A 26,923-nucleotide genomic window follows, 5' to 3' on the forward strand; every position below is an offset into this window, starting at 1 on the left:
CCTAAAAGAAAAGCCGATGAGCAAGGCCATTCAACAGTTTAATAGCAGCCCTTGTCACTGCTCACAGCTTGAGCAGACCCCTTACCACCAGGACACGTCAGGAGGAAGCCTGCTCTCCTTTCCACACCTGGCTGCAGCCACGGCTCTGGGTCTTTGGGCTGTGACTTCCTGTCCTTGGAGCCCAGCACTGCACAGCTGTCTGTAGTCCAGAACTGACATTTCCCTTCTTTTCTTCAGCAGTCCTTGGCCCTTTTGTTTAAATGTTGTCCTAAGCTGAATCCGATGTAAGGACAGCTGAGTGATTTGCTAGTGACCGGAAGGTGATGTCTCTTTAGAACCTCTGTTTTTTGTGTGTGTGTGTGTGTGTGTGTGCGTGTGTGTGTGTGTTTCCAGTTTAAATTCAGGACTTCATCCCCTTGGAGGAGAGTGGGTCAGGGAGTCCTCGCCAGGTTGGGGCAGGAGGGCAGAGAAGGCAGAGACCACAAGAAGGGCGGGGAGACAAGTAATCGCCATTCTTTGCTCGTGCCTCCTGTGAGAGCCTTTAATGCCCTCTGTACAGGGCGAGGCAAGGTGGCCTTTTGGGTCTTGTGTGAGTGAACTGCAGAACCTCTTTGGCGTTCCCAGGCCAGGAGTGGCTGAGAGCCTTCCTGAGCTGCTGCTGAGCTCACTCCAGTGACACCTGGAAGTGACAGGGCTTCCCAAGGGAATAGCACTCCTCCAGGCCACTGCTCCTCATCCTCTTCAGTTGACCCTGGCATACCTCTCCCTCGTCACCTTTGCCTTTGCCTCCGGCTTTTGTTTGTGTGGGTGCTGGTGCAGGAGCTTCCCCAGGCCTTGCTCTCCTTCCCATCCCCGCCCCACCCCAGCCTGTTGAGCGAGGAGTAGGCCCAATCCACAGCCCGTGTTTACTCCTCAGTCCTTCTCTGGATCCACAGAACATCTGTTCTAGCGCTTCCCAAACTCTCACGCAAAAAAAGCTGATCCCCATGATGAGCTGTTGAGAAACAGATTTGAGATTCATATTTTAAGTGCTGTTTATATCTTCAAAACAGATCCTGGTTTATTTTACTGCTCAGGATGCTTCTTATTAGCCGGTGTACCAGGTTTCTATCCTCTCCCCACCAGGCCTGGCACCAGTGGGAGCTCTGTTCCCATGTGGCCTCCCTCAGAGGCAAGGAGGCTCTGCCACCCTGTAGTTCTTGAGCCACTCAGACATTGCCACTCTTTAACACCACACCCACGTCAGCTTACACCTGTGTAAAGGAACCTGGGGGCGAAACACAGATTTAGAAACTGCAGTCTCTGAAGGGATCTCACCGTTCTTTAGATTCCTTAGGATTTCTGTATAAGCTACAGTGTCATCTGCAGATACAGGTTACTTCTCCCTTTCTAACCTGGATGCTCTGTATTCCATACCTGCCCCCGCCCTCGAAATGGTCTGGCTAGAACCTTCGGTGCAATGTTGAGAAGAAGTGGCAACAGCAGACACTATCTGTTTCCTGATCTTGGAGGGAAAAGCATCCAGTCCTCCACCTTTACTTATGGTGTTCACCACCGGCTCTTGTAAACACCCTTCATCAGGTTAAGAATGGTCCCTCCCATTCCTAGTTTGCTGTGTATTTTTATCATGGAACTGTCCCCACAGTTTGCCAAATGCTTTTTCTGCACCCATTCAGCTTATTCTATAGTTTTTGTCCTTGATTCTATTAATGCAGTACATGCCTTTAATTGATTCTGATGTATTGAGCCAACCTTGAATTTCTGGGGTGAGTCCCACTCTATCATGGTGTATAATATGTTTCTTATTTGTTGCTGGGGTCTATTGGCTAGTATTTTATTCAATTTTTTTATGTCTATATTCATAAAAGATATTGTTCTGCAGTTTTCTTATGATACCTTTGTCTGCTTTTGGTATCAGAATAATACTGGCCTCATGAAACAAGTTGGACAGTATTTGTATTTCTTTACCCTCTTTTTTTTTTTTTTTTTTTAAGTTTTTGGTGAATTGGTATTAATTGTCCTTTAAATGGTTGGTAAAATTTATCAGTAAAGCCATCTGGTCCTAGACTGTTCTTCACAGGAAGTTTCTGGATACTAATTCATGTCTTTTTGTTCATATTCTCTGTTTCTTCCTGGTTCAGTTTTGGTAGTTTGTGTCTTTCTAGAAATGTTTCTGTTTAAGTTATCTAACTTGCTAACACAGGTCTTCAGAGTGGTCTTACTATTTTTTTTTTCTGCAAGGTTCACTGTCATGTCCTTTCTCTTTTCGTTTTGGTAATTTGGGTCTTTCCTCTCTCTGATGGGGTCAGTGTAGTTAAAAGTGTGTTGATTCGTTGACCTTGTTGAAGACCCACCTTGTTGGTTTTGTTCGCTGTCTCTAATGTGGGTCTCTTCCCTTTGTCATTAATTTCCACACTAATCCTTAGGCCCTCAGGTTTGGACTTTTCTAATTTTGTGTTCTCACAGCCTACTTTTTACTTGGAATATTAGTAAGGAGGGAAATCCAGTTGGGTGATACTTGTTTTGAGCTCCCTTGTTACCAAGGCAGCACCATCTAAGGACACCACCACCAGCTCAGTTATGCTGACTGGGAGGTGAAGAGGGAATCCGTGGATAATGTTCAGACTTTATTTTGGCCAGTAGCCCCAAACCCTCCTGTTTTAGTCAGCTTTTTCACTGGTGCCACTAAAAGACCCGACCAGAACAATTGTAGAGGAGGAAAGGTTTATTTTAGGGCTCACAGTTTAGAGGTCTTAGTCCATAGAAGGCCAGCTCCATTCCTCAGGGCTTGTTGCACATCATGGTGGGAGAGTGTGGCAGAGAGAAGCAGCTCACATGGTGATCAGAAAGCAGAGAGAGACTCTACTCTCCAAATACAAAACATATACCCCACAGCCATGCCACCACTGAACCACGTCCTCCAGCCACACCCCACCCACCTTCAGGTACCACTCAGTTAATCCCGTGGCTGATTAGTTTCAGGCTGTGACCTGCTCATTTCTCCTCTAAACCTTCTTGCACTGTCTCACACGTGAGCTCTTGGGGACACCACATTTAAACCATAACGCCTCCCCTTCCACTCAGTCTCTCATAAGAAATGTAAGTACAAAGCAGAATTTAGGTGGCACAGATCCTTCCAGCCCGGGAAACCACAGGACCATTCTGAAGTCTGGTCCTGAAGGGAGATAATTGAACAGCCAGCTCTGCCAGAGAGCCGTGTTCCCCGTGTGCTCCCCGCCCTGTGGCCGGCTCGGGGCCGAGGCACAGTGCTCCTGCTTTGATGGTCCTGGGCTTTGAAGGGAATTAAGGTGTTGAAAATACTGGGTAGAAAAAGGGGAGGGAATCACCCTTCACAGGCTTCCTTCTTTCCTTTTTTCAGAGTCTGTATGGGAAGAATTGTTTCTGCTTGGTTTACTTATTTTTAGGATAAACTTTTTATTGATACATAACAAAGAAAAGTAAAATTACAAAACTTGAAAAATTTTTGTCAAGTAAACACATCCTGTATAAGAAGTAGACATTGCCAAAGACCCAGATTTCCTCTTTGTGACCTCTTAAAATTGCCACCCCTGCCCAAGTGTGCCCAGTCCTGACTTCTATGGGACTTACAGAGGCACATGATTAATCTAATTCATTTTAAAAATTTACATAAGCTGGGCGTGGTGGTCCACATCTATAGTCCCAGCACTTGAGAGGCTAAGGTAGGGAGAATCACTTGAGCCCAGGAGTTGGAGACCAGGCTAGGCAACATAGCAAGGCCTTGGTTCAAAAATTAATTGACTAATTAATTAAAAACTCATTTTCTGTTATTTTTAACATCGTGAAAACAAAATTAATTTCTAAAATAGAATTGTATAATAGGCACTCACTTATCTTCTTTTCATTGTATTTGGAAGATTTCTTCCATATTTTTGCATATAGCTATGTTTGTTTTCAGTGCTGCATAGTATTCAGTTTTGTGAAATATCCTCTAGTACCTTGGTCTTTTTCGTTTATGATGTCATTTGAGTTGTTTCCTATTCCTTTTGGGTCTAACAGGAACAGTGCTGCTATGAATGCTCTTGTACATTTGTCCTAGTGTATGGATGTGTGTGTGTTTCGGTCGAGGGCCTTTTTCCTTTCATTGTTTTTTTTTTTCCTTTTAAAAAAACATTTGAGGTGGCTTAGGTAATTAAACACATATTAGACTAAATAATTAGTACAAGTAAAGCAGGAGATTGAAAACCACTAGTTCCAGAAAGGAGATGACAAAAATGTATCACATGCAGTGAGTGCCTTGTGGGCCTGGGGGAGGGGAGAGTAGTCGTGGGAGGTTCAGTGTGGGCCTGGACCTGCTGGTAGCCAGCAGAGGCTTGGCAAACTGAGGACAGTGGGAAGACGTGGGTGGTTAGGGGGTCGGGATGACTTCTTGGTGGCAGGACTGAAGCCACGTACATGGCCAGCTGTGTCCAGTTGGTCTGTCCACCTCTAGGGAGCCTGGCCCACCTTTGGGTTGTCATGTGGAGGCTTGTCCTCTTAGCAGGGACGGGAGCCCCTGGGCAAGGCAATGTGCGTGGGGCTCATCTGCTCCTCCAAGAGCGAGTTTTGCTCCTCTTTTTTGTCACAAGGAGATTATTGGCCTTGTTGAGGAGAGTTGAGGGAGGACAGGATGTCCTCGGATGGGGCTGGCTGCTTCCTGACCGTCTTAGCACTCAGGCGAGGGCCCAGGGAAGGTTCTGCCTTGGTGTGTTGACAGTGGATGTGGGTGGGCCACGGGCAGTGAATCCTGGGCTCTCCTCAGCTGACAGGCTGCAGCCCAGAGGCCAGGCTTCTCCAGGGTTCTCTAATGGTGTCGCGGCCAGGCGTGCTAGGGCCTGCAAGGCTGTGTCCTAGACCTTGAGTGGACATTGCTCTTTCCAAGTCAACTTCCCATGGGCAAGGAGCTCATGGCCCTCCCCGCATCTAGCCCTGGCTCCTAGAGGTGCAGGTGGCATTTAGACACCCCTCCTTATTTGTCATGAAGATGACGGAGGAGACAGGCGCAGTTGGTGAGATGGGGTTGGTGGAGTAAGGCCCTTCCCCTGTCTAGAGAAGGTTGAGAGTTCCCTGGGAGCACTGGCAAGACATGGCTGCTGTTTACACCTGAGGCTCCCTCGCCCTCGTTCCCATGTCTACTATAGATTCTAGAATCAGCACACAGATTCACCCCTATCGAGCCGTGGGCAGTTTACCTACAGGCCACCTAGGACTTGACTCCGCCTTGTATCTGGGATGGGGACGCTGCACTATGCCCCGCTGGGACACAGCACTGTCCCCACCCGCTGCCAGCTCTGAAAGCTTGTCCTCCTGTCCCCTCTGGTGGCCCACCCTGCTCTTCATGCTGCTTCCCTTGGGCCAGTTTTCCACTCTCCAAGGCAGCAGCCTGGGCACTTCAAGGTCTCCCAAAGAGGAGATGGTCACAAATGGAAGGCCTGACAATTGTGACCATCCATCCTGGGCCCCACACTTGCCTGAGCAAGGAAGAGGGTGGGAATGGCCAGAAATGAGTCTCAAGAATTCAGGATTACTGAGCGGGAGCCTTTGGTGAGCAGTGGTGTAGACTTGTCTCTTGAAACCACCCTTCCTTCTCTGGCTCTGCCTGCCAGCCCCACTCCGTGAGCCTCCTGAGCCCATCCTGACTGCCACAATGAGGAGTCCAAGGAAGAGGAATTAGCATCAGTTAATGCATTACTTGTTAGCAACTCTGGTAAAAATAACACAACCTCACATTTAAGCTGACTGGATGGCCCAGATGGAATTTGGAGATTATCCATGAACTGAATTGGCTGGTGTTAAGTCACAATTAGCATGGGCTCACTCTCTTTTCAATTAGTCTGAACAATGCAGAACTGGCTAGCCTGAAAACATGGTCAAGGTTCTGCTTCTGAGGTCTGGCACAGACGGGGAGATCTGAGGATAGCCACTGGGGGCACACACACTCTCATGGGTCCAGGACACTCTCAATTCAGAACCTTTAGAGTCTGTTTCTGAATTTGAGGGGAAAGAAGTGTTCCATCTTCCAAAACCCCAGATCCATGTAAGCTGACTTCGAAGGAAGAAGTGACAAGCTCCCGTGTCCTGCGTCTCGTTCCCAGGCCAGCCTTGCCGTGGCCTGAAGAGTGATGGGCGTAGCCCACAGGGCTTTTCTTCCAGAAACCTCAGCGTAGTCACCAGAGGACTGAGCATGGCATTTTTTCCTCTTGCTCCTCAGTGTCCTCGGAGGCAGTACAAAAATTGCCAACATTTCAAAGAGAACAAGTATTTATAATTATTTGGAAAACAGGGGGGAGGGGTTCCCTTTTTTAGGGGGAAATCTCTTAAATGATTGTGAGGTTATTTCTGGGAAGGTGTAAATCTAGTCTTTATTTAGTCATTTTCAAAATATCCAGGAGTTTTTTAACTAAGCACATTTTTATTTATTGCAAAGCCTTTTTCCATTCTCTGAAAAAAAGTTGAGTTTGGCCCAATTGGTGATAACATTCACAATTCCACTTAGAGGATTCTGGAGCTTTAGAACAGGAAGAAAAAACAAATGCCACAAGTCTTTTTTAAAAAAGTGCTCACAGTACAAAAAAAATAGGATCTAGATCGTGCAGATTGGGGTTATGTTTGGGTTTTTATTGTTTTCTAATTCGCAGCAAAATTGAGCTTAGAAGCTTTTTCCTTTAACCCAAGATTTTAGAGTTTATCCAAATTCCACAAAATAGATCAACAAGACAGCTCTTGAATATTACCCCATAACAAAACATGCATGTTGAAGTAAGACAGCTCACTGTGTTCTTATAGTATCAGGGAAATTATTCAAACTCTAAAATTGCTTCCAATCTCACACTGCATCTGAATGACAGTAGAAGACATGGCAGTTAGCAGGTGACAGCCAGGAAGAGTGCTGCTTGGTGAACCCTCTGCAGTTCATGCCTCATAAGGGGGTCGGCAAAATCTTGGGTTATTTACCTCATATCAGTTCATAGCCCCCTACATTACTGCTTCTGTAATAGGTACATATGTTATTTGGGCTTTTAACTTGTTTTTTTTATAACTTCACTTCACCCTCTGCCTGCCGTCAAAATGCATAGCTAAAATGTGTTAATTCCATGGATCACCATAGGAATAAGCAAATTAATTCAAGTGTCCAAATTACACAGTATTTTCATAGATTCTATATAAAAACTGAGACACTTTTAGCATTCCATTCTGTTCATGGTTGTGTTTGTGTTATTTTAAAACTGCCACATATCAAAGTTGGTTTTCTTTATACAGCATTTTTTGTCCTCAAGAAAACACTGAAGAGGCCCTGTTGCTGCTGCTGATTAGTGAATCAATGGTAAGTGGAATGTGGCTTCATTGTTCTTTCCCCTGTCCCCACCCTCAGGATGGTGTCTAGGATGGTGACTAGAGAGAGTTGGGAAAGGGAAAGGAAGCAGTAGAGGTTTAAAGAGAGGATGTTTCTTAGTTACTGGAGGAGCTAATAGTGTCTCTTGGTCACCTGGAACTTTGGGCTTCTCCTCCCATAGCAATTAGCAGGTATCTTAATTCATCCATCCATCCATCCACTAGTCCTGTTGTATGTATGTAAATAATGCTAACATGACCACCACCTAAAATGTCCACCAAGGGGAGAAAAGCCTTCTCAGGAGCCTCCAGGAGCCTTCTCAGTTTGCTTTGGCTTGAGGAAGAATGTCAGGATCGGAGCCACTGAGACTGCTCTGACCTTTCGCCATGTTCCCACCCGTTCCCAGGCACTGCAGAATTCCACTACTCAGCTCTACTGCTCTGAAGGATTGTCACCAGACCATCGGATTCCTTATGCTTACTTAGTGTTTGGCCAGGATCTTGAATTATAGGCCTAAGACTGCATCACTCATCGTTGAGTGGACTTCTGTCCTGTATAGCGCTAGACACTACAGCCTGGTTTGAAACCCTGGGGATGCTGTGTCATAGTAGTTACTGTCACTGCAGGTAAACCAGGTGTTCCGAGCACCTGAGCAGAATAGCAGCCTTCTAGAACTCAAAAGGACCTAGAGGACCTCATGTCCATTCATCTGCTTTGGCAGATGCAGAACCTGAGGGCCAGAGCAAGCTGAATGCACATGCGTGCAAGGACTGCTGCTCCTGCTAGATTGCGCTGCCCCCCTCCGTGACTTCTAACCACCAGGTGGGCAGAGGGAAGCTTAAGGAAGGGAGAAAGGCTGTTCCCCTTCTCCTGTTATGCTTGAATTCGGGACCCCCAAAAGACCACCAGAGACCAAGATCGATGTAAGCAGCAAAGAGGTTTTTATTGCGAGCTAGCTCGGTCCTCCACGCTCACACAGCAACTGGTGACGCTGAGAGGCCCCGAGCCCAGGGTTTGCAGCAGTTTTATACATTCTTTGGAGAAGGCAGGGACCCCCACATACATCATAGCATCTCTTAGCAAATCATCACACACCGCAGGAAAATCAAATAACAACTCTAAAACATGATTAGCACATTCACAGGTGGGAACAAGTTGGGAAGGGGTGATTGGTTACTACAAGAGGGGGATTCGTTTGAACTGATTGGTTTAAGCCAAGAGGGGTGTACGTGTTGAACTACATGGTTTCCCAACACTTTATCAACCACCATAAACTACTGGGAGGGTCATCTGGCATCCCAGGCATTTCCCTGTCTCATGCTGATTGGTGGCTGCTAGGGGGTTGCTATGGGTCCCCACCTAGCCTGACTGAGTCAGGGATACCTGGTGCAGTAGATCTCTCCTGTTATTTGTGGATAAACAACTGAGCAGGGTGGGAATGTGCCTAGGAGTGCTCTGTGGGTCTTTCCAAGGACAAAGGTGATGTCCCTTCCTTGGACAGGCTTTGCTCTGAGGAAGAGGCTGGTTTTTCACTCCATGCCCCTCAGGTGTGCTATTTAACTGGAGGCGTGAAATACTCCCAGATGGAAGAGTCACGGACATGGAGCACACACGCACACGTGCCAGAGCGGCAGGGTCAGCAAAGCCAGAACAGTCAGGGAGGGGAGCATCCTGGCCACAGTTTAAAACGCTGGGTTTTCTTGTTCTGCAAAAAGGCCCTGAGGTGTTTACAAGAGCCAGGCTCCTTGAGTCACCTCTGCTTTTGACTTAGACACTCTTGACGTCTTTGGCTTTCTTTCCCTCCAGGAAGCGGGTTGCCCTTGGCTCATCTTTCCTTGACTGTCAGCTGCTAACGGAGGACAGTGTCACTTATATTCTGTGCTCTGCCTTGGCACAGTCAGGGAAGGCACATAGATTCCCAGGTTTGCACTTGATGGCATTCAGTGGCTGTTGTGCAAGTGAGAGGCCTCACCTGCTTTGCACCAGTGTGACAAAGGGTCAGCTCCTGTTGGCATCCTACACTCTTCATCCCAAGTGGGGCTCTTCACAGCTGGGCAGTTAGTTTCCTTTGGCAAACTTGGTTGGTTAGGGCACGAACACCCTGAACACATGGAGAGCATGCATTTAGAGCGCTTGGACGGTTCTCATTGGAAATGTTGCGGTTCATCGTCAGGTCGTGTGTCCTGGTCTGGGATTCAGAGAACATGGCCACCTCTCCACAAGGCTTGCTCTGGCTGAGTGTGGATGCCGGGGATTGATGTCTGTAAATTTCCTGCTCCTCAATGGAGTGAGAGAAAGTCGAAGTCCCTGTGGACAGTGAGATTTGACTATGTGGTATTTAATTTCTGGAAAAATCTCTTCTGGGGATGGTGAAATCAAGTCATCAGTAAATATGAAGGACCAAGTTTCCAAACAAGATGGTCCTTTAAATCACTCCTAGATTTAAGTTGCCCTTGGGATCTTTTCTTCATGTCCTTTGACTCCTTAATTTTTCAGTTGTTAGGCTTAATTTTTCAATTATTAGGCAGAAAAACTGTGTGCTCAATTTCAGAACCCAAATGAGAATGCCAGGTTTTTTGGATGTCTGAGAAAATAATTTTCTTCGTTGGTTCTGATTTTAACTTAGAAACATAAATTTGTCCATAGTCTCTCCACCTACAAGAAATCATTTGGAATTGTACTGCTTTCTCACTGCATAGCAAATTAGTTTTTTTCCCAGAGAAAAAGATGATCAGAACTCTATTTGTATGACTACTGCTGTGGCAATATTCTGGGCTACTTACTATTTGTGGATCTGATTAAGGTCCTGTATTGTACCTCTTTAGTCAAAAGGTATTGATACTGTCTCCAAAAATGGAAAAAAGAAGAAAGGGTACATGTGGTATAACTTGAAAATCTCTCCTAAGTAGTGTATGTTGTGCTTTGTTTTATTCCAGGCTTTGGTCTGGTATGGAACATTCATAGCAAATAAATAAAATGAGACAGCAGGTCCCACTTCCTTCAGGGCATCTTTTATTGGGCTCAAAAGGCACTCTGTATAGAAAACCATAGAATGAAATCTTCAAAAGCAGGCTCAATTCCATGAGAGAGGACTCACTTTGCAGGAAGTGGCCTGTCTTACATAGCCTCATTTGTCTTTGACATTTAAGAGCCAGGAGTTTTAAAGTGAGTAAGTTGGATGGGCGGCTAAAAGCAAATGTCTTAAACTCACAAGAAATAAAATGTTTTACCTCATTAGCGAAAGGGAAGGCGTGTGCCTGGCCTTTCCCAATGTCAGCAGGAAGATGAGCAGCAGCTGGGGGACAAGTGGCCCTGGAACCTCATGTCCGCTTTACTGGGGAAGACTGAGGGCTCTTTCTCTGCTTGTAGGCCTAGACAGCTCTGGAGACTTTTGCTCATTAGCAGGGGGGGAAGGCAGGTGAAATTCAGCCTTACTGTCTCAGAGCTCCCTTTTAGGGGAAAAGGAAAATGAACTGGCTGTCGAGCCTCCCGTGCGTGTGGTTTATCTGGAGGGATCTGTGGAGAAATTAAATTTCAAAGCAATGGAAACAAGTTGCTATAAAGAGCATTTGATTTCTGGATAGATGTGATGAGTGGGCTGGGATGTGCCCCGTGTGCTTCCGCACCAGGCAGTGGAGACTTGGAATTGGCAAGGTGTTCTCTTGAGTCCCCTGTGGTAATGCCATTTGAAGTAAAACTCGGCTTGCTTCTTGCCTTCTCTTCCACATCTGTTTTGTGCTTCTCTTTACAAGGTGAATTAGTCTTCAAGGTTTGTTCCAGTGAAGATGTCATTTAGGGATTTGAATGCTGTTCAGTGATAGAAGAAAAGCATGATATATCTCCATGGGACCAGTGGAACTCGATGACACCATTTGGTGATGGGAAATGCAGGGCTGGGAACGTTCTCTACTCTTTAGAGCAGAAGCAGGATCACAAGTGAGACACGACAGGGTCCCTTGGTGGCTGCTGCTGCTGGCCAGGACCAGCTGTGTCTGCCATGAGGCCAGCTGTGAACCCAAGCCCAGGGAAGCTCTGTCTGCTTTGCCTGTCTCCAGACACTACTGATGGCTCACGCCTCGGGCCTTCAGCATTGGGCCATACTCTATGCCATGTGCTAGGGTGCTTTGGGGACTTGGAAAGTATGACTAGAGGTGACAGGCCCCTTATTGCTGCCTTTGTCCTAGGCTCTCAGCAAACTGTGAGAGGCCAGAGGGCCTGGGTGGCTTCTCTACCATAATGGTGGCTGTGAGCATGGGCTGGCTCACCATCTGCCTCTCTCTTCCATGTTTTCAGGCCAACCGGGATGCTGTGCTGAGCAGGACACCTGAGCACAGGAGTGACCGCCTCATCAGCTTGCAGAGCGCGTCTGTGGTCTATGACTTGCTGACCATTGCCCTTGGAAGAAGAGGCCAGTATGAGATGCTGTCAGAGGTACAGCTGCTGAGTGGTTGACTCCCAGGTGGGGGTGGGGTGGCTGGGTGACCTCAGGGAGGAGCTGAGACCTGGTCCTGAGCCCCCGACCACTGGCTGCCATGTGACCTGGGGCCAGTCATGAACTTTGGTTTCCTCCCCTGAAAAGGGGTGATTGGGCTGAATGATTGTATTGTGGCATTGACCCATGGCCTCTTACCACTAGTGGACCTCACCCAGCAGGCTCTGATTGTGGGAACAGAAGGCCAGTGTTGCCCAAGCACTTTTTCATCCCATGTACTCTCTTTCATAACCAAAACAGGTTATTAATTCCCATCTGGGGTATTAATTTCCTTACAAAATGGTTTAATTTAAACTCTCAGTGCATAACTCCTGGTGACATGGCAGCTTCCGGCACATGTGTCATCAGGTTAGCTGATACAAACTTTCATGCCAGGTAAGCGCTGTCTTCCTTCACAGTGTATTGCTGGACAGAAGGGACCCAGTGGGTTCCAGGTCTTGTGACAGTGCTGTCTTCCTCTCAGGCCCTCAACCTGGAGGAACTGCTTGGGTGGAAGCTTGTCTGGCAGGCTCAGAAGGAGCCAGTTGATCTGGAATATGGTTACAATGCATTGAGTTCCTGTCCAGAATACCAGATTCCCCCTTGGTGAGGCTGAATAAGTAAGGAGACCACTTTATCTTTCTTTTACCGAAATATAAAGAAAGAAAGGGGAAAGAAGCAACCTTATTTTGTTAAAATAAACTTTTCTGTGTTATTTATCTTTCTCTTTCTAAATTTATACCCATTGCAACAGCCTCTGGGCATGAGGACAGGGAATGAAATACAGTAACGGATTGGCTGAAATCAGATAAGCGCTCACTCACCCTCTAGCCTGCCATGATGGCCACATTAGGCAGGAACCTTGGGGAACAGATGAGCCTGCGTGGCTGGAAGCTTTTTTTAGTCTTTGATTTGGTGACTACACAGGGAAGTGGTTACTTCAAACACACAAACCCCTCATGATGTAGATAATGCAGTGTCCAGATGCCCCAGCACACATGGCCCACCCTGCCATGACTTGGTCCAGGCTCAGGGTTGGTCCAGACTATTGTCCCCAAGGAGTCCTAGCCCCCATGGAGTGCCTAGGGTTCCCAGGCCCCTGCTCCCAACCAGCTTAGTTCCTGCTCAGCATGGCCAGGCGTGCCCATCCGTGGCTTGGTACACCCACTCACAGTTGAGTTCTTTCAAGGTGAACTTCTCTCCACCAGACAAACCACTTGACACCTCTCTGGGTCCACAGTGGAGTGTGTTTGCGAGTCAGCTTCTGTCCCCTGGTGTGGCAACACAGCCTTTCCCCAGTTTGAAATCTACCCACATCTGAAACAGTTGGGAGGAGCCCAGGGTGGCTGGCTCCACTCCGTGGATAGGCTCTGGCCCCTGCCTGCGGTTGGCTCTTCGCTCCATGAACAGCCTTGGGGGCGGCTCCACTGGAGATCGTTCCCCTGCAGGCGGGTAGCTCCAAGGCACCTGCTGCCATCCCCACCCATGGAATTCCAAGACCGAGTTTTCACTCAGATGACTTTGATCTTGGTGCCACCTTTGCAGCTTCCATCTTGTAGTGATTCCTGACACCCGAGTCACAGGGTGGTCGGGTTGTGGGAGCCTCTGTGGTTCACAAAGTGACCACTGATCACATTTAAAATGGTGGAGATAGCACCAAAGGCTGGAATGGAAGGGTGGAAGAGAGGGAACTGTATCAGTGTGTGTCCCCTGGGGCCTTTTGGATTTTGTGTCATATCTGTGTTTCTCTATTAAAAATGTAAGTTAATTGATAAAATATATAAAATAGAGGACATTTATTTTTTCAACATGAACATATGCTGTGACTAAGGTTGGGGATATAGCCTTGAGTAAGGAGTGGCCCCTGCCCATGGCAGCTCCCAATCTAGACTGAAGTGGCAGTGCTACCTTCCAGGTGGCCACCCCTGGGGCTGAGAAAGACCCCAACACCCAGCCTCTGCTTTTCCTGCCCTTTCTACTCTGGGAGGAGGAGCCCCCCTTACCCCCCCCCCCAGCCCCCGCCAAGCACGTGGCCGCCGCACTCTCTGGTCTTCTAACTGAGATGGTGGGTGTCTTAGGAGAAAGAGAGCTCACAGCACCTTGAGGCAGCCTGTCCTCCCGCAGATGGCTTGGCCACTGCAGAGGGGCCAGGCCCACTGCTGCTAAGCAAGGACCCTCCCTGCCTCCGTTCCAGGCCACATCTCGCAGTAGCCTGCTTTCCGCTTCTCCTCATTTACAAGGGTTTTCTTGAGTCCATTTGGTGCTTTTCTTCCTCTCCTATTTGCTCTTCTATTTTCTGTGAACTTTAAGTTGAAAGGATAACTGGCTTTTAAAAAATTGGGGTAAAATTCACCTAGCAAATTGAGCCGTTTTAAAGAGTAGAGTTCAATGGCATTCAGTGTGTTCACACTGCCGGGCAACAGTGACAGTCACCTCTGCCTCGCCAGCTCAGAAGTCCTGACGAGGCTGCTCATGAAGAGGCTACTCACTAAGCTTGCAGGTTTGAGGTTCAGAGTCCAGAAGCTTACTGTAGGCTCCATGAAGAGGGCGGCCACTTTGCTTCATCTCCTGATATAGGTGTCCGGGGGCAGCATGTAACCACATCTCGGACCGGGAGCAGAGAGGATGGGTAACAGCCCTCTAGTGAGAACTCAAGGTGCTCCACTCCCACAACCTAAGGACACTGTTGCTAGGGGCAAAATTGCGGGAGAAATAAAGAATGTCCACGCGCTTCTGCCCCTTTCAATGCTTTATTCCCTCAAATTACTCAATACAATTTCACTCTGTAGGTTCTTAATCAAGAAAACTACAATCCTTAATGCTAGGCACTGCAGTAGACATAATCAATTCACAGCAAATAATTCTAGATTAATTCTAAGCACTGCAAAACACACTTAATCATGACAGGCTAGTGACAGACATTCCCTCTGCATGCTAAGTTCAAAAGTCTTAAGCCTTAGGCTTTATGTCCAGCAGATACACACTCACTCAGACCGCAGTGACCAGGTCCAGAACCAAGGCAGGCTTTTCCTGGTGTGGAGTGGACGCCCGGTTAAGGAGAGGGTCATAGGGAGAAGTTGTGGCTCTCACCAAGGCCCAGATGAGGCCGTAGAGTTTGAGAGCAATGAGGATTACGCAGAGGATCAAGAAATGATGACAAGTGATGGGATGTCAGATCCTCATCAGGCTTGTTTTGGCTGACTGAATCCCTGTTCATCAGCTCTGTTATTTATACTAAATTTTGGGGCTTTTGACCCCCCTTTCAATCCTTATCAGCTACCACCAGATTTCTCCATGACATCATTTACCCTGGGGTCAGATGATCTGGTCTGGTGATCTCTACCCTGATCTTCTCGCCTTTCACTTCTTATCAGGCGTGGTCACCCTGCCAGGGGCTTCACTCTGTTTATCAGGGTGATGGGAAGTGACTTGTCTGAGGCTGTATTGGAGGGATCTGTTGGATGTGCCTTGTGAGGCTGCAGGTTTCAAACTGGAGTTTTTAAAATGGAGTTGCTTAGGCTCAGGCCTAAGGCCATCCCCACAGACTCCCACTGGACCCTGCCTCCCAAGAGTTCTACCACCTCCAAGAAGCACCATCCTGGGGACCAACTCGTCAATCACAGTGGGCCCTTGGGGACACCACTAAAACCACACCGAGCCATGGGGCTCTAATCCAATGTTCTAATCCAACATTTTCATCTGCCTTGCAAAAGGAATTCCCCTCTGCTCCCCTCACCCCCCAGCCCCACTGCTAATCTCTTTCTGTCTCTATGAATTTACCATTTTGGGTGTTTGGTGTAAATAGAATTAGCTAATCTGAGACCTCTGGTGACTAGCTTCTTTCACTTAGCACAATGCTTTCAAGGTTGGCCACATAGTAGCATGTGTCAAGATTTGATTCTTTTTATGGCTAAATAACATTCCATTGTGTGGCTACACCACAGTTTGTGTATTTGTTCATCAGTGTTGGACACTTGGGTTTTCTTCAACTTTTAGTTAGTGTGACTAGTATTGATGTGAGGGTGACTGGTTTTAAACTTCCTGTTATCTTAGTGATTATCACTATTGTCGCATATTCCATTTCCTTGTCTTTAGCGCCTGCACCATTGCCAGGGTGACAGTTCTCAAACAGGACAGGACCAGCACCCTTCTGTTCAGAAGCACACAGCTCTTCCCTTCTTTTTTTTTTTTCTTTTGTTTAATTTCTTTTCCTTCCATAATGAAATTTACTTCATTGTTTATCTTTCTGCCATATGTAATAGCCCTGCATGTTTGAAATGAAGCAATAGATACCAATACAACAAAGGAAATAAAAGTTCCTCAGGACCCAGTAGTTGGCTGTCCATTGACATTTTAGAGGCCTTTTTTTTTTTTTTTTTTTTCTTTTTGGTACTAGGGATTGAATTCAGGGGCACTCGACCACTGAGCTACATCCCCAGCCCTATTTTGTATTTTATTTAGAGACAGGGTCTCACTGAATTGAGTTGCTTAGTACTTCACTTTTGCTGAGGCTGGCTTTGAACTCACCATCCTCCTGCCTCAGCCTCCCAAGCTGCTGGGATTATAGGTGTGTGCCACTGTGCCCGGCTGAGACCATCTTTTTATACATTTTTATGCATAAATGCATGTACATTGTGTATGATTTAAGGAATGGATTTTTTGTGGATATTTCCTATTCTTTTATCCCCCACCCATTGACATGCCACCAACCTAGTTGTCCTGGGGTACAATTGCTAGGGTTAGAGGGCTTTGATGTGAGTTTTGGATCTGCCACTAAATGATGGTGTGGTCCTAGGTGTCATCAGCCTCCTCTGTTTCTATTTCTTCTCCTATAAAATAGAACAATACTCATGTGTATCTCTGACAGTGGTGAAGGGTGTGCTTATTAATCCATATCAAGTCTCAGAACTGAGCCCAGCACAGAGAACTCACTGAATAGCAGCTGAGTGCCGCTGCTGCTACAGTTACAGCCACTGTATACATAGGAGTTACCAGGCACAGAGCATTTTAAAAACAAACATCTTTTGTCTTCAGTAAGTTTCCTGTCTAGTTACGGGGACAACTAGTAACACATGAAAAGAGACTACTGAATAGTGCAAGGTACATTAACTATATTAGAGAAGACTGGAGGGTGCACGGCCTATTAATTCCCAGGGGAATAGAGTAGGCCAGTTGCAGCTAAGTTTCTCAGATTGAGAGTGCCAGTCAAAGACTTGCAGAGCATATAGATGGAGTAGATCTAAAAGACCTGATAGGAATTAAATACAGTAGTCCCCACTATCTGCATTTTTGTTCTCTGTTGTCTTAGTTATTTTTGATTGACCTTGGTCTAAAATATTAAATGGAAAATCCCAATAATAAACAATTTGTATGTTTTAAATTGCATGCCATTGTGAGTAGTGTGATGAATTATCCCACCTGTAAGGGTGAGGAACATCATCCCTCTTTCCAACATATCCATGCTGTATGCACTACTTGCTAGTCACTTATTAGTTGTCTTGCTTATCAGATCAATTATCATGGTATTGTGGTGTTTGTGTTCACATAGCACTATTTTACCTAATAATGGCCTAAAAATAGTGCTGAAAGGAAGCACCAGGGCCTAAAATGAGGAAGGACCTTAACTCTCATATGTTGTAACTCTGCCATGCTACATATGATCTAAGAGCAGGAGATACCCTTTATCATCATATTGCAGAGGGATGAAGAGATTAGGCCCAGAGGGCTGGGAACTGAGGGCCTCCTCTCCTTTTTGGTAGGAGAGAATGTTAGAAAGAGTCTGGGACTCGACTGCACCTTGCTTGTGCCCCTCATTGATGGGATCCAGCCACATCTCCCTATAGCTGATCTTCGAACAGGTTCTCTCTGTCTCAGGAATGATGCATAAACCCTCCTTTTTGTGAGGGGAGACTTTGGTAAACAGGCCACAGATAAGAGGTTCTGTCCTACAATTTTCCTTCCTTCTCTTGTCCCCAGCCACATCAACTCTTCCACAAGACAGGACAGGACACATTTTCCTTCTTGGCTCCTCTCCTCTCCCTACACGCCAAAAAGGTGCTCCTGATGTGATTGCCGGCAGTCCCCATTCCTCCAGTCCCTGCACCCTCAGTAGCAGCTCTGTTGTGCGCACTGTGCAGACCCAGCTTTGAAGAGCCATGCTTACACCCAGGGAGCTGAGCTTCTCCTACAGGGCCTCTTCTCTTCCCGTCCCTTTCTTCGCCCTGCTTATTGTAGATGGAAGTCTCTTGCAGCTCAAGACCTACTGCCTCTGTTTGTGCCCACATCAAGCCTTCCTTTTCTTCAGGGCACTGTTCAGCCAGAACTGGGCATGGAGCATGGAACAGGGGAAACACAAACCTGAGTTTTATCACAGCCTTGGTCCAACAGGTTTAAATAGAAGCACAATGTTTACCATCTTGCCAGTGCTATGAGTTTTTATGTTTTTTTCAAGACTAATTGTGAGCCCTGCTGAAAGGTTTGTGTAGGAAGGAACACTTCTTCTTCCCCTTCAATTTAAACAGCAGCACTAGTTGGCATGACAACCCGCACTATTAAAAGCAAAGCAAGGAGCACTGCTTCCTCTGTGTTTCAGAATGAGCCCACGCTGCTGGGGAGGTTGCTTTCTGGAATTTGACTATTGATGGCTCCATTTTGGCAGAATATTATGGGGTCCTTTTGGAAGGTTGTGTGTATTCTCCCTACATCGATGTGGCAGCTTTATAAAGACAGAAGTGGTATTTTTATCTTTCCCCTTGAACTCCTGTTCATTTGTTTATGATAAATCTTAACAGCACTGTAGTTCTGTGGGGAGAGCCATCTGCATGGTGATTGTCCCAAAGGGACATATGCACCTCTCTCCCCTGTGCTGTCTTGATCAGGAACTGTCATGGGGAGCCATGGGCCTCTTGTGCAGCCCCACTGGCTCCAATTAATCAATAACTGGACCTGGACCTGGGAGCCAAGGTCCCCGGAAGGAAAGGCATCAGTGTGTCTGAGTGCCACAGACTTGAGCAACCAAAGCAAAATCCCGCTCCCAGTGGACGCTCAATAAAACCTTGCCGAGCATCAGTGCTTCTCAGTGGCTGTTTAAGCTGCTCTACTCTGCTGTCCCTTGATATGCAATGAGTATATCTTCCCCAGTCAGGGACAAAGGTTAGAGATCGAGTGGGAGTCAGGCAGCAGAGGGGGAGATGGGCCCAGCTTGGAGCAGAGCCCCTGGACTGATCTCAACTCTCAGCAATCTTTGTGTACCAACTCAGTAGAGACTTTCAGTATCATTTTGTATGATGGCTTTCCCCAAAGAATCTAAGCCCTAGTGTTTCCATAGCCCTATTATGGAAGCATTTTTTTTTTTTAATGAAATGTTGGTTTCTTCTTCTGATCCTGTTTAAGCTGCTCCTGTTGCTCCTAGGAATATTGGCATTTTCATTGAGGGTCACAAGGTATATACCTCATGTTTTGTTTGAACGTTTGACATAAAAATTTCTTTAAATATGCTGTTTTAATCTTTTTAAAGGGTGCAATTCAGTGGTGGTCAGTTACATTCCCATTGTTGTGCAACTATCATCACTAATCACAATTTTTTTTCCATCAGTTCAACAGAAACCATACCCATTAATCAATAACTACCCCTCTTCCCTCCCCCTTGCCCTGGCAACCTCTAATCCACTCTCTAGCTCTTGAGTCTGCCTGTCTTGGGTGTCTGTAGGATGGAGTCATGGGGTGCTTGCTTTTTTGTGTCTGGCTTGTTCTTTAACTGGTATTTTGAAGGTTCAGCCACGTTGTGGTGATTCATCTGATGGTGTGTGTCAACCTGTGTTGAACTTTTCTGCCCCAGTCCTGGGATTGAGACAGGGCCCCCCCGCACAGGCTGGGCAACGCTTTGCCACCAGCTACCTCCCCGCTCTGGTTAACTCTTCGGGAACTGCCACATTCTCTTTTCATAGCAGCTGCACCGTTTTACACTTCACTGCAGTGTGCAGGGTTCTGCATTCCCACAGCCTCACCAGCATGTGCTACTTTGGTCGCAGTCATCCTAATATGTGTTAAGTGGTATTTGCTGTGGGTTTGATTTGTGCTTAGTTTCCTCATGACTAATGATATTGAGCATCTTTTCATGTGCTTATGGGCCATTTGTTTGTGTTCTTGGCAGAAGACTGTTCAAGCTCTGTACCCATTTTTAAATTGGGTTTTTCCATTTTATCGTTGAGTTGCAGAGTTCTTTATTTATTAAACATAACAAACTCTTGTCATATATTTAATTCACCAGGATCTTCTCTCATTCTGTATGTTGTCTACTTACTTTCTTGATAAAGTCCTTCAGTGCATAAAAGTTTTAAATTTTGGTTAAACCTACTGTTGAATATATTTTATCTTTTGTTTCTTATGCTCTTGGTGTCATGTCGAAGAATCCAAGGTTATAAAGATTTACCCCTGTATTTTCCCCTAAGAGTTTTATAGTTTTTGCTCTTATATTTAGGTTGTTGGTCTGTTTTGGATTAATTTTGCATATGGAGTGAGGTAAGGATCCAGTATTCTTTTACATGTGGAAATCCAATTACTTCAGCACTGTTTGCTCTTCTATCCCCTGTTGAATGGAGTTGACACCCTTGCAAAAACCAATTGACCATAGACATGTGGGGTTTTCCCCTGTGATTTTAATTCCATCTCCTTGGTCTTGATGTTCATCCGTATTGCAAACAGGCAGCAAGTCACACTGGGCCTGTGGGTTAGCAACCCCTGCTTCAGTCCCTTCTAAGATGTCGCCAGCTCTAGATTCTCTGCAGTTCATTGCTCTTCATCATGCTTGGTCTGGGACCCTCTTTGCAGGTTAGCTGATGGGCTACATTCTAGATATTCATGTTGGTTCCTTCATTTAAGCATTTAGTGCATACTGTTTTGTACATGAGGTACCACTGGTCTGCCACTCTCTGATTCCTTCCTTCCTTTGTCCTATCAAGAATGATGCAACCCAGGTGGAGGGCTAAAGTCTGGTGCCCTAAGCCAGGGAGGTAGACCGAGAACAAAACCCAAAGGGAGAGGCCTTTGAGGAGGGGGAGTAGAGGAATGGGATGCCCATTTCCAGACTTTAGTGCACTTGGTAAAGATAAGAAAGAGCAGCAGATCCACAGATGGAGCTGTTTGTGTGGTCCTTAGAGACGCTTCACTTTTGTGCAGACGTGGCCATGTTCCCTTGTGGAGTCAAAAAGAGGATGTGCCAGAGGGTGGCGTCCAGCACTCAAACCCTGTAATAAAGTCTAGGACTTTGAAAACACAACCAACTCCCCACTCCTCCCACAGTGACCAGAGGCAATGATATCATTTCATTTAAGTGTTTGCCAAAGTAATAAAACTTCATAACTCCTCTGCTTGGAGCAGTCTTACTGTTTTAAAGCAAAAAAGAGAAACCGAAGGACTGTGGAGGGGATATGGAGTTTGCTCTGTTTTATTTCCAACATAAGGGAGAAAACTTGAGCAAGCTTTGACAGTGTGTCTGCATTTCCTCACGATTCAGGAAGGGAGAGGGGAGGGTTTTTGTTTTGTTTTGTTTTGTTTTTGTAGTGTGGATTTAATCCAGAGGTGCTTTACCATTGAGCCATATCCCCAGACCTGTATTTTTAAATTTTTTTTTATTTTTTTAAATTTTTATTTCTTACATACATGACAATAGTAGAATTCATTACAATCATAATTATCCATTCAGAGCACAATTTTTCATATCTCTTTTGAGACAAGGTCTGAGTTGCTAAGAGCCTCACTATGTTGCCGAGGCTGGCCTCAAACTTGAGCTTCTTCTGTCTTAGCCTCCCAAGTCTCTGAGATTACAGGTGTGTGCTGATGTGCCTATGCTATACCACTGAGCCCTGAGAGAGGTCTTTTATTTGGAGCTGAGGTCCTGAAAGTGTGCGTTTTAGAAACTTTTCCTGGGCCCAGAATCCTGTGGAGTAGATCTCAAACTCCATTTCAATTTGTGCTTTTATTTTTAGTTAGTTTAGAAATAAGAGCCCTGGATTGAGTATCATGAGACCTAGATTTTGACTTTAGGTCTGCCACCAGGTCACCCTGGGTAGGTGCTGTCTCTTCTCTGGATCTTATTTCCACATCGATAAAGTTAAGAAAGGGACAGAATAATCTCAAAGGTCTCTACTTGCTCTATGACTGTGTCATTCTGTGAGTCTAAAATAATGGTCCAGGATGTCTAAAGGCTGAGGTGGTTTTTCATTGTTAAAAGTAGAGAAGTGAAATAGTGACCACACGTAGGTTAAATGCCTCTGTGACAAGCATTGTGACACCGCTGCAAGGCACTCCACTTAATGCTGACTCACTAAGTGCGTATGATGCAGAGAAGGAAATGGTCCTGATGTGGGGTTCCATGCCATGAGAACTGCCTGGATCCAGCCCATCTGGCTGCTGGGCGCAGACGAGGATGGTTCCCTGTGTTACTCTTCTCTTTTGAGGGTGATGGACTTCAGACCTGGGCGTCAGGCTAAGTGGGAGAAGTGCCTAATGATTTCTGCCCCTTCCCATGTAGGTTTTGGTTGCTGACTTTCAGTCTTGAATTCCCAAAATAGACACTGGCTTCTCCTTGCTGTGGCATTGTGCAGCTGTCACTGCCAGGCACCCAGTTGGTGTCATTGGTCTGTGCGCACAAGGAAGGTAATTGACTAATGCCTTCCTCTGACAGAGGAGCGTCTCGTTCTCAGAGCCCGTCAAGGTGGATGCACGTGAAAAGCCAAAAGAGACTGGACAAGCACAAGCCCTCGCTTCAGAGGGAGACATTCTTGAAGTGACATTTGGATGACCACTCAAATGATTAGGATGCCCTGTAGGGTCTCAAGACTATATCCACGGCATCATGCGAGTGCTACCCGAGCTTCAGAAAGGTGACAAGTGTGATCCCTGAATGTACCTGTCTTTCCCGGTAGGACATAATACTGCTGCCATGTCCACTTCTTTTCTTGCAAGGAAGGTGATTTGGAGATGTCACCCCAGCTTTGTGTGGGTGACTTGGATCTGTAGTTCTGGATTCGACCCTGTATTCCCTCTCCCTAGGCCTCGCCACCCTATCCACCTGATACTAGGAGTGGAAAGGGGCCAGAATCTCGCTCTCGTCCCTCCTGTCCACTCTCCTTGTGCCCTCTTCTGGCACCCCACACCACTTCTCAGGGGTTCCCACAGCCCACCCTTGCCCTCTTTAGACTACCCTGTTTCACAAAAGCAGCATCCACAGCTGTCACATTACAGCATTTGCTCAGGCAGACGCCCTCTGGGGCATTTGCCACGCATCACTTCACTCAACCCTGAAACAGCCCGTGGCTGGGGAGGGAGGGACCTGGACCAAGCCTGGGCAGCCTGGCCCGAGAGCCAGCACCTTCACCACACCACAGGGCTGCTCTCCTCCTCCCCAGCTTTACCACACCAGGCCCTCGTCCTCCAGCAGCCTCTGACACGTCCCACCGGGCAGAGACCCCTGCCATCTGTGAAGTATATTTTTATCAGGGATTCTTTCCCATGAAACCATCACTAAAAGGTTTTTTTGTTTTATTTTTGTGGTGCTGGGGATTGAACTCAGCGCCTTGCACACATACTAGGCAAGCGCTCCACTACAGGGCTATGTCCCCAGCCCTCTGTAAATGCTTTTTATTTTATTTTATTAGCATATATAGTGTCCCCACTTCCCTTCAACATTAAAACTGGACATTTTTACTGTCACAGATATAAATGAGTATCCTTAAAAGGACCAGTTAAACAATGGGGTGAGCACCTCCCCATCTCAAGGGAGGTCGTGAATGGCAATTTACCCTGTGACAACCCAGGTTCCTTTCTACATAGATGCATTCCATGAGCGGGGGCTTGTATCACTTGACGTTTATGGCAACAGAAGAGACAGTGTGTCAGATGTCCGCATGGTGTGCAAGGTGTCGGGGTTTGGGGAGCGTCTGGAGCTTCTGATGCTATCTGGGCTGGCATGCTGTCACCACGCATCCTGAGGATGCCAAGAGCCAGTTCATAATTGTTGACTTGCATTTCCTTTCTTTACGACACCCCTTTGGCTTATCATGAGATGTAGGTTGCTATAGTTATGAGAAGTCTGAGCTGGGAAGGACTGTGGAAGATGCTATGTGTAGAGGAAACGTGTGGCCCGCTACTCCCTTGTCCAGTTGAGCCTTTGAGATGGCTGGAGGCGATCACCAGCTGCCTCAGTGCTGGTGGGTGGTACAGGATCAGTCATGCGTCTTTACCATTCCGCAAGCTGGGGAGGTTTCCTTCAGTAGCCTTAGGGATCCCCAAGAGGCCATGGGAACAGGACCCCCATTAGCAGGAAAGGTATCACTGCATCTCTGAAGCAGGCTGGGGAGCACGTGGCCTTTTGAGAGGACTTTTACTTAGCTACACTTAGCTTTATGCAGCAGGAGAGGGCCTGCTAAGTGGAGTGTGAGTGGCATGTCTGCAACTGAAGTCTCAGAGAAGCAGAGTGCCGTGGTTATAAGCCCAGGCTCTAGAATTAGATAGCCTGCTTCACACCCAAGTTCACCACCAGCTCTCTGAGACCTTGTGTGGTCACTCAGCACCCCTGTGCATCAGGATCCTTACCTGTGACAAGGTGATACTCACACCTGCCTAGACCTGTAGGGTGGTTAGGACGACCTAGGGAGGCAGAGCTTGAAAGGCAGTGGGAGCAGTGCCTGGCTACATCACAGGCATCACCAGGAGAGAAGAGAGTAACAGGCACACATTCTGGTCCAGCTCTGAGGCACTGCGCCATGTTTTCTTTTTTTTTTCTTTTTTTTTTAGTCATACATGACAGTAGAATGCATTTTGATATATAATACATACATCTGCGCCATGTTTTCCAGGGTCTCACATTGAATACTTTTCTAAAAGGAGGAAAGTCAGTACTATAAATTTGAGTGTTCATATATTGAGTGGAATAAAATGACCGGTATTATGCAGTTTGTTGCATCTTCTTTCATAACATAAGAATGTTAAAAAGAAATTTAAAGGAGTAAGAGCTAGTTTTTCTGTAGCACTTACTAGCCTGTATTTGAGGTGCTGTTTCTTGGGCTTTTCAAGTATTAACTACTTGACTCTCCCTGATTGCTGTTATAGCTCCCAGTTTACAGTGAGGATCTAGGTGCAAGAGGTTAATTGGTTGCCCAAATGCACACACCTAGTGCATGGTGATGCTTAGATTACTTATTTTGTGGATTCCCTATCCAGAGGGTTCCCAGGCAAAGGCTGTACAAACAACTACCTGCTGGGGCTGCAGGTAGGGTTTGTTGCCAGGGGAGCCCGAGGCATTTGCTTCTGGCCTTGGTTGTAGATGATAAAACTTGACTTGCTAACTCAAGCAGGAAAAGCACCTGTCAGTCTGCACTGCTTAGCTTGCAAGATCCAGAGGAGGCTGAAGAACAGACCTGAGCAGACAACAAGAGGCCACAGTGCATTCAGAAGGCCGCTACCTGCCTGTTGCCTCTGAGACCCCCTGATTGGCTCTGCCTAGATCATGTGATAGCTTCCCATTGCATCCCTTCTCTCTGGGTTGTCCTGGCTTCTCCCCCCAAATCAGAAGAGTTTTGAAGTGACAGGCAGTCAAAATGACAAACGTCCTCTACCCTTGGGCTTCACCCAGATGCTGTGCATGGTCCCCCTAGCCTCAGGACTCTGTGACCCCTCTCTGCCAGGGCCAGGGCTGTCTTCTGCTGTTTTCCTGCAGCACCTGGAATGGAGCGTGACACCAATTAGGCTTCCAGTAACTGTTCTGCGCCAACTGTAATGAGTGTGTTAGCCTTTGGCACAAAGGAAACGAAGGATGCACACTTATTTATAGATCTAGCTTTTGATTCAGAACAGTCTGTTTCTTGACTGAGCTCCTTTTGTTTATCAGGAAAACAGTTGATGTTTATCATTCCTCTTAGGAAAGGAAGAAGAAAAGGCATTTCAACATTTAAATGTTTCTGTGTATATATTTAAGTACTTAGTGCTTATATTGCAGTGAATTAGCAGAGTAGGACTGTTAGAACAAGCTTCAGTTTTAATTTCCATCTATGCTTCTGTCTCCATATCCTGGCTCCTCTGCCTAATTCAGCCACTGCGATTATCATCCTCGCTTCCTCTTCCTCCATCACCGCTCATCCCCCAACCCCACTCAGTTTCTAAGACTTTTCATTGTTCACAGCACCCCCTCACTCCTGCCCTGCCCGCCCATCCAGCCATGCCACCCTCCATTCTGCCCCCTTGCTCTCCAGCAGGCTGCTCTGGTTTCCCCACAGTGCTTCTTAAAGGCACAACAGCTGCCGGTTGCAATTTGAAAGGCTCAGGGGTCAGGTTTAGATCTGGCTCTGTCACTCAGTATCTGTGCTGGTGCAGGATGAGTCCTGATGGAACCAGCAGAGCCAAGGGTACAGTGGCTTGGCCAGATTGCCCCTACCACAATAGCCTGGAGGGAGGCAGTAGTCCATGATCTTTGGCTCCTTCTCCACCAGGGGCCAGGCACTTCCTTTTTCTACTCTTCTAGCAGATGGCTTATCCTGCTTGCCACCTCCTGGCTGTCCTACCTCCAGCTTTGAAGGGGCAGGGCTGGGGCGTAGTGTGTGCTCCCTGAGGACACCCTCCTCTTAATGGGCTTTCGGGCCACCCCAGGCTACAGCTCCTGCTGACCTCATGCTATCTGAGTGGCATTTGTGGCTGCCCTCAAGTTGTTGACCAAGCACGTTGCCAGGGTCCCTCTTGCTCGGGAGCACCCATCCCGTACCATCACTCATCACATGGTAGGTGCCTCCAGCTGCTCGCGACTTGCTTTTTAATACAGTATGCTTTAGTTAGGAAAGGTTTTCCTGGTAACCAAGGTGCATGGTGTTCACATGATCTTCTCCACAAGGAACATTTAGGATCCTGGAATTCTTTTTTTCTCCTGTCCGACCACCTCACTTTGCCTTTATCATAACCTCCAGCTTTTCACTTACTCTTGATTCTTGTCTTTTGGTCCCTGGCCACTAACCCTCTTTGCATTCATTAATTTGAGAGTATCACCCTCATTCTCTTTTCCTAGGCCAGCTCCAGAGCATCATAGAGAAAAATGGCAGCAGGGAGCTGTGGGT

The 26,923-nt window shown here is 46.8% G+C and overlaps 1 protein-coding gene across 6 annotated transcripts in view; it reads left to right on the plus strand.

Moving 5' to 3' along the window:
* The window catches only part of Ttc7b (tetratricopeptide repeat domain 7B), a 235,446-nt gene that overhangs the window by 113,004 nt on the left and 95,519 nt on the right, over positions 1-26,923 (plus strand). For all 6 annotated transcript variants that reach the window (XM_071607605.1, XM_071607604.1, XM_071607606.1 and 3 more), the window contains 2 exons: positions 7,279-7,342; positions 11,645-11,782. In XM_071607605.1, the coding sequence (XP_071463706.1) occupies positions 7,279-7,342; positions 11,645-11,782 (202 nt within the window). The remainder of the gene's footprint in view (positions 1-7,278; positions 7,343-11,644; positions 11,783-26,923) is intronic.

The sequence above is a fragment of the Marmota flaviventris genome, chromosome 2, assembly GCF_047511675.1.
Source record: "Marmota flaviventris isolate mMarFla1 chromosome 2, mMarFla1.hap1, whole genome shotgun sequence".
NCBI lineage: Eukaryota > Metazoa > Chordata > Mammalia > Rodentia > Sciuridae > Marmota > Marmota flaviventris.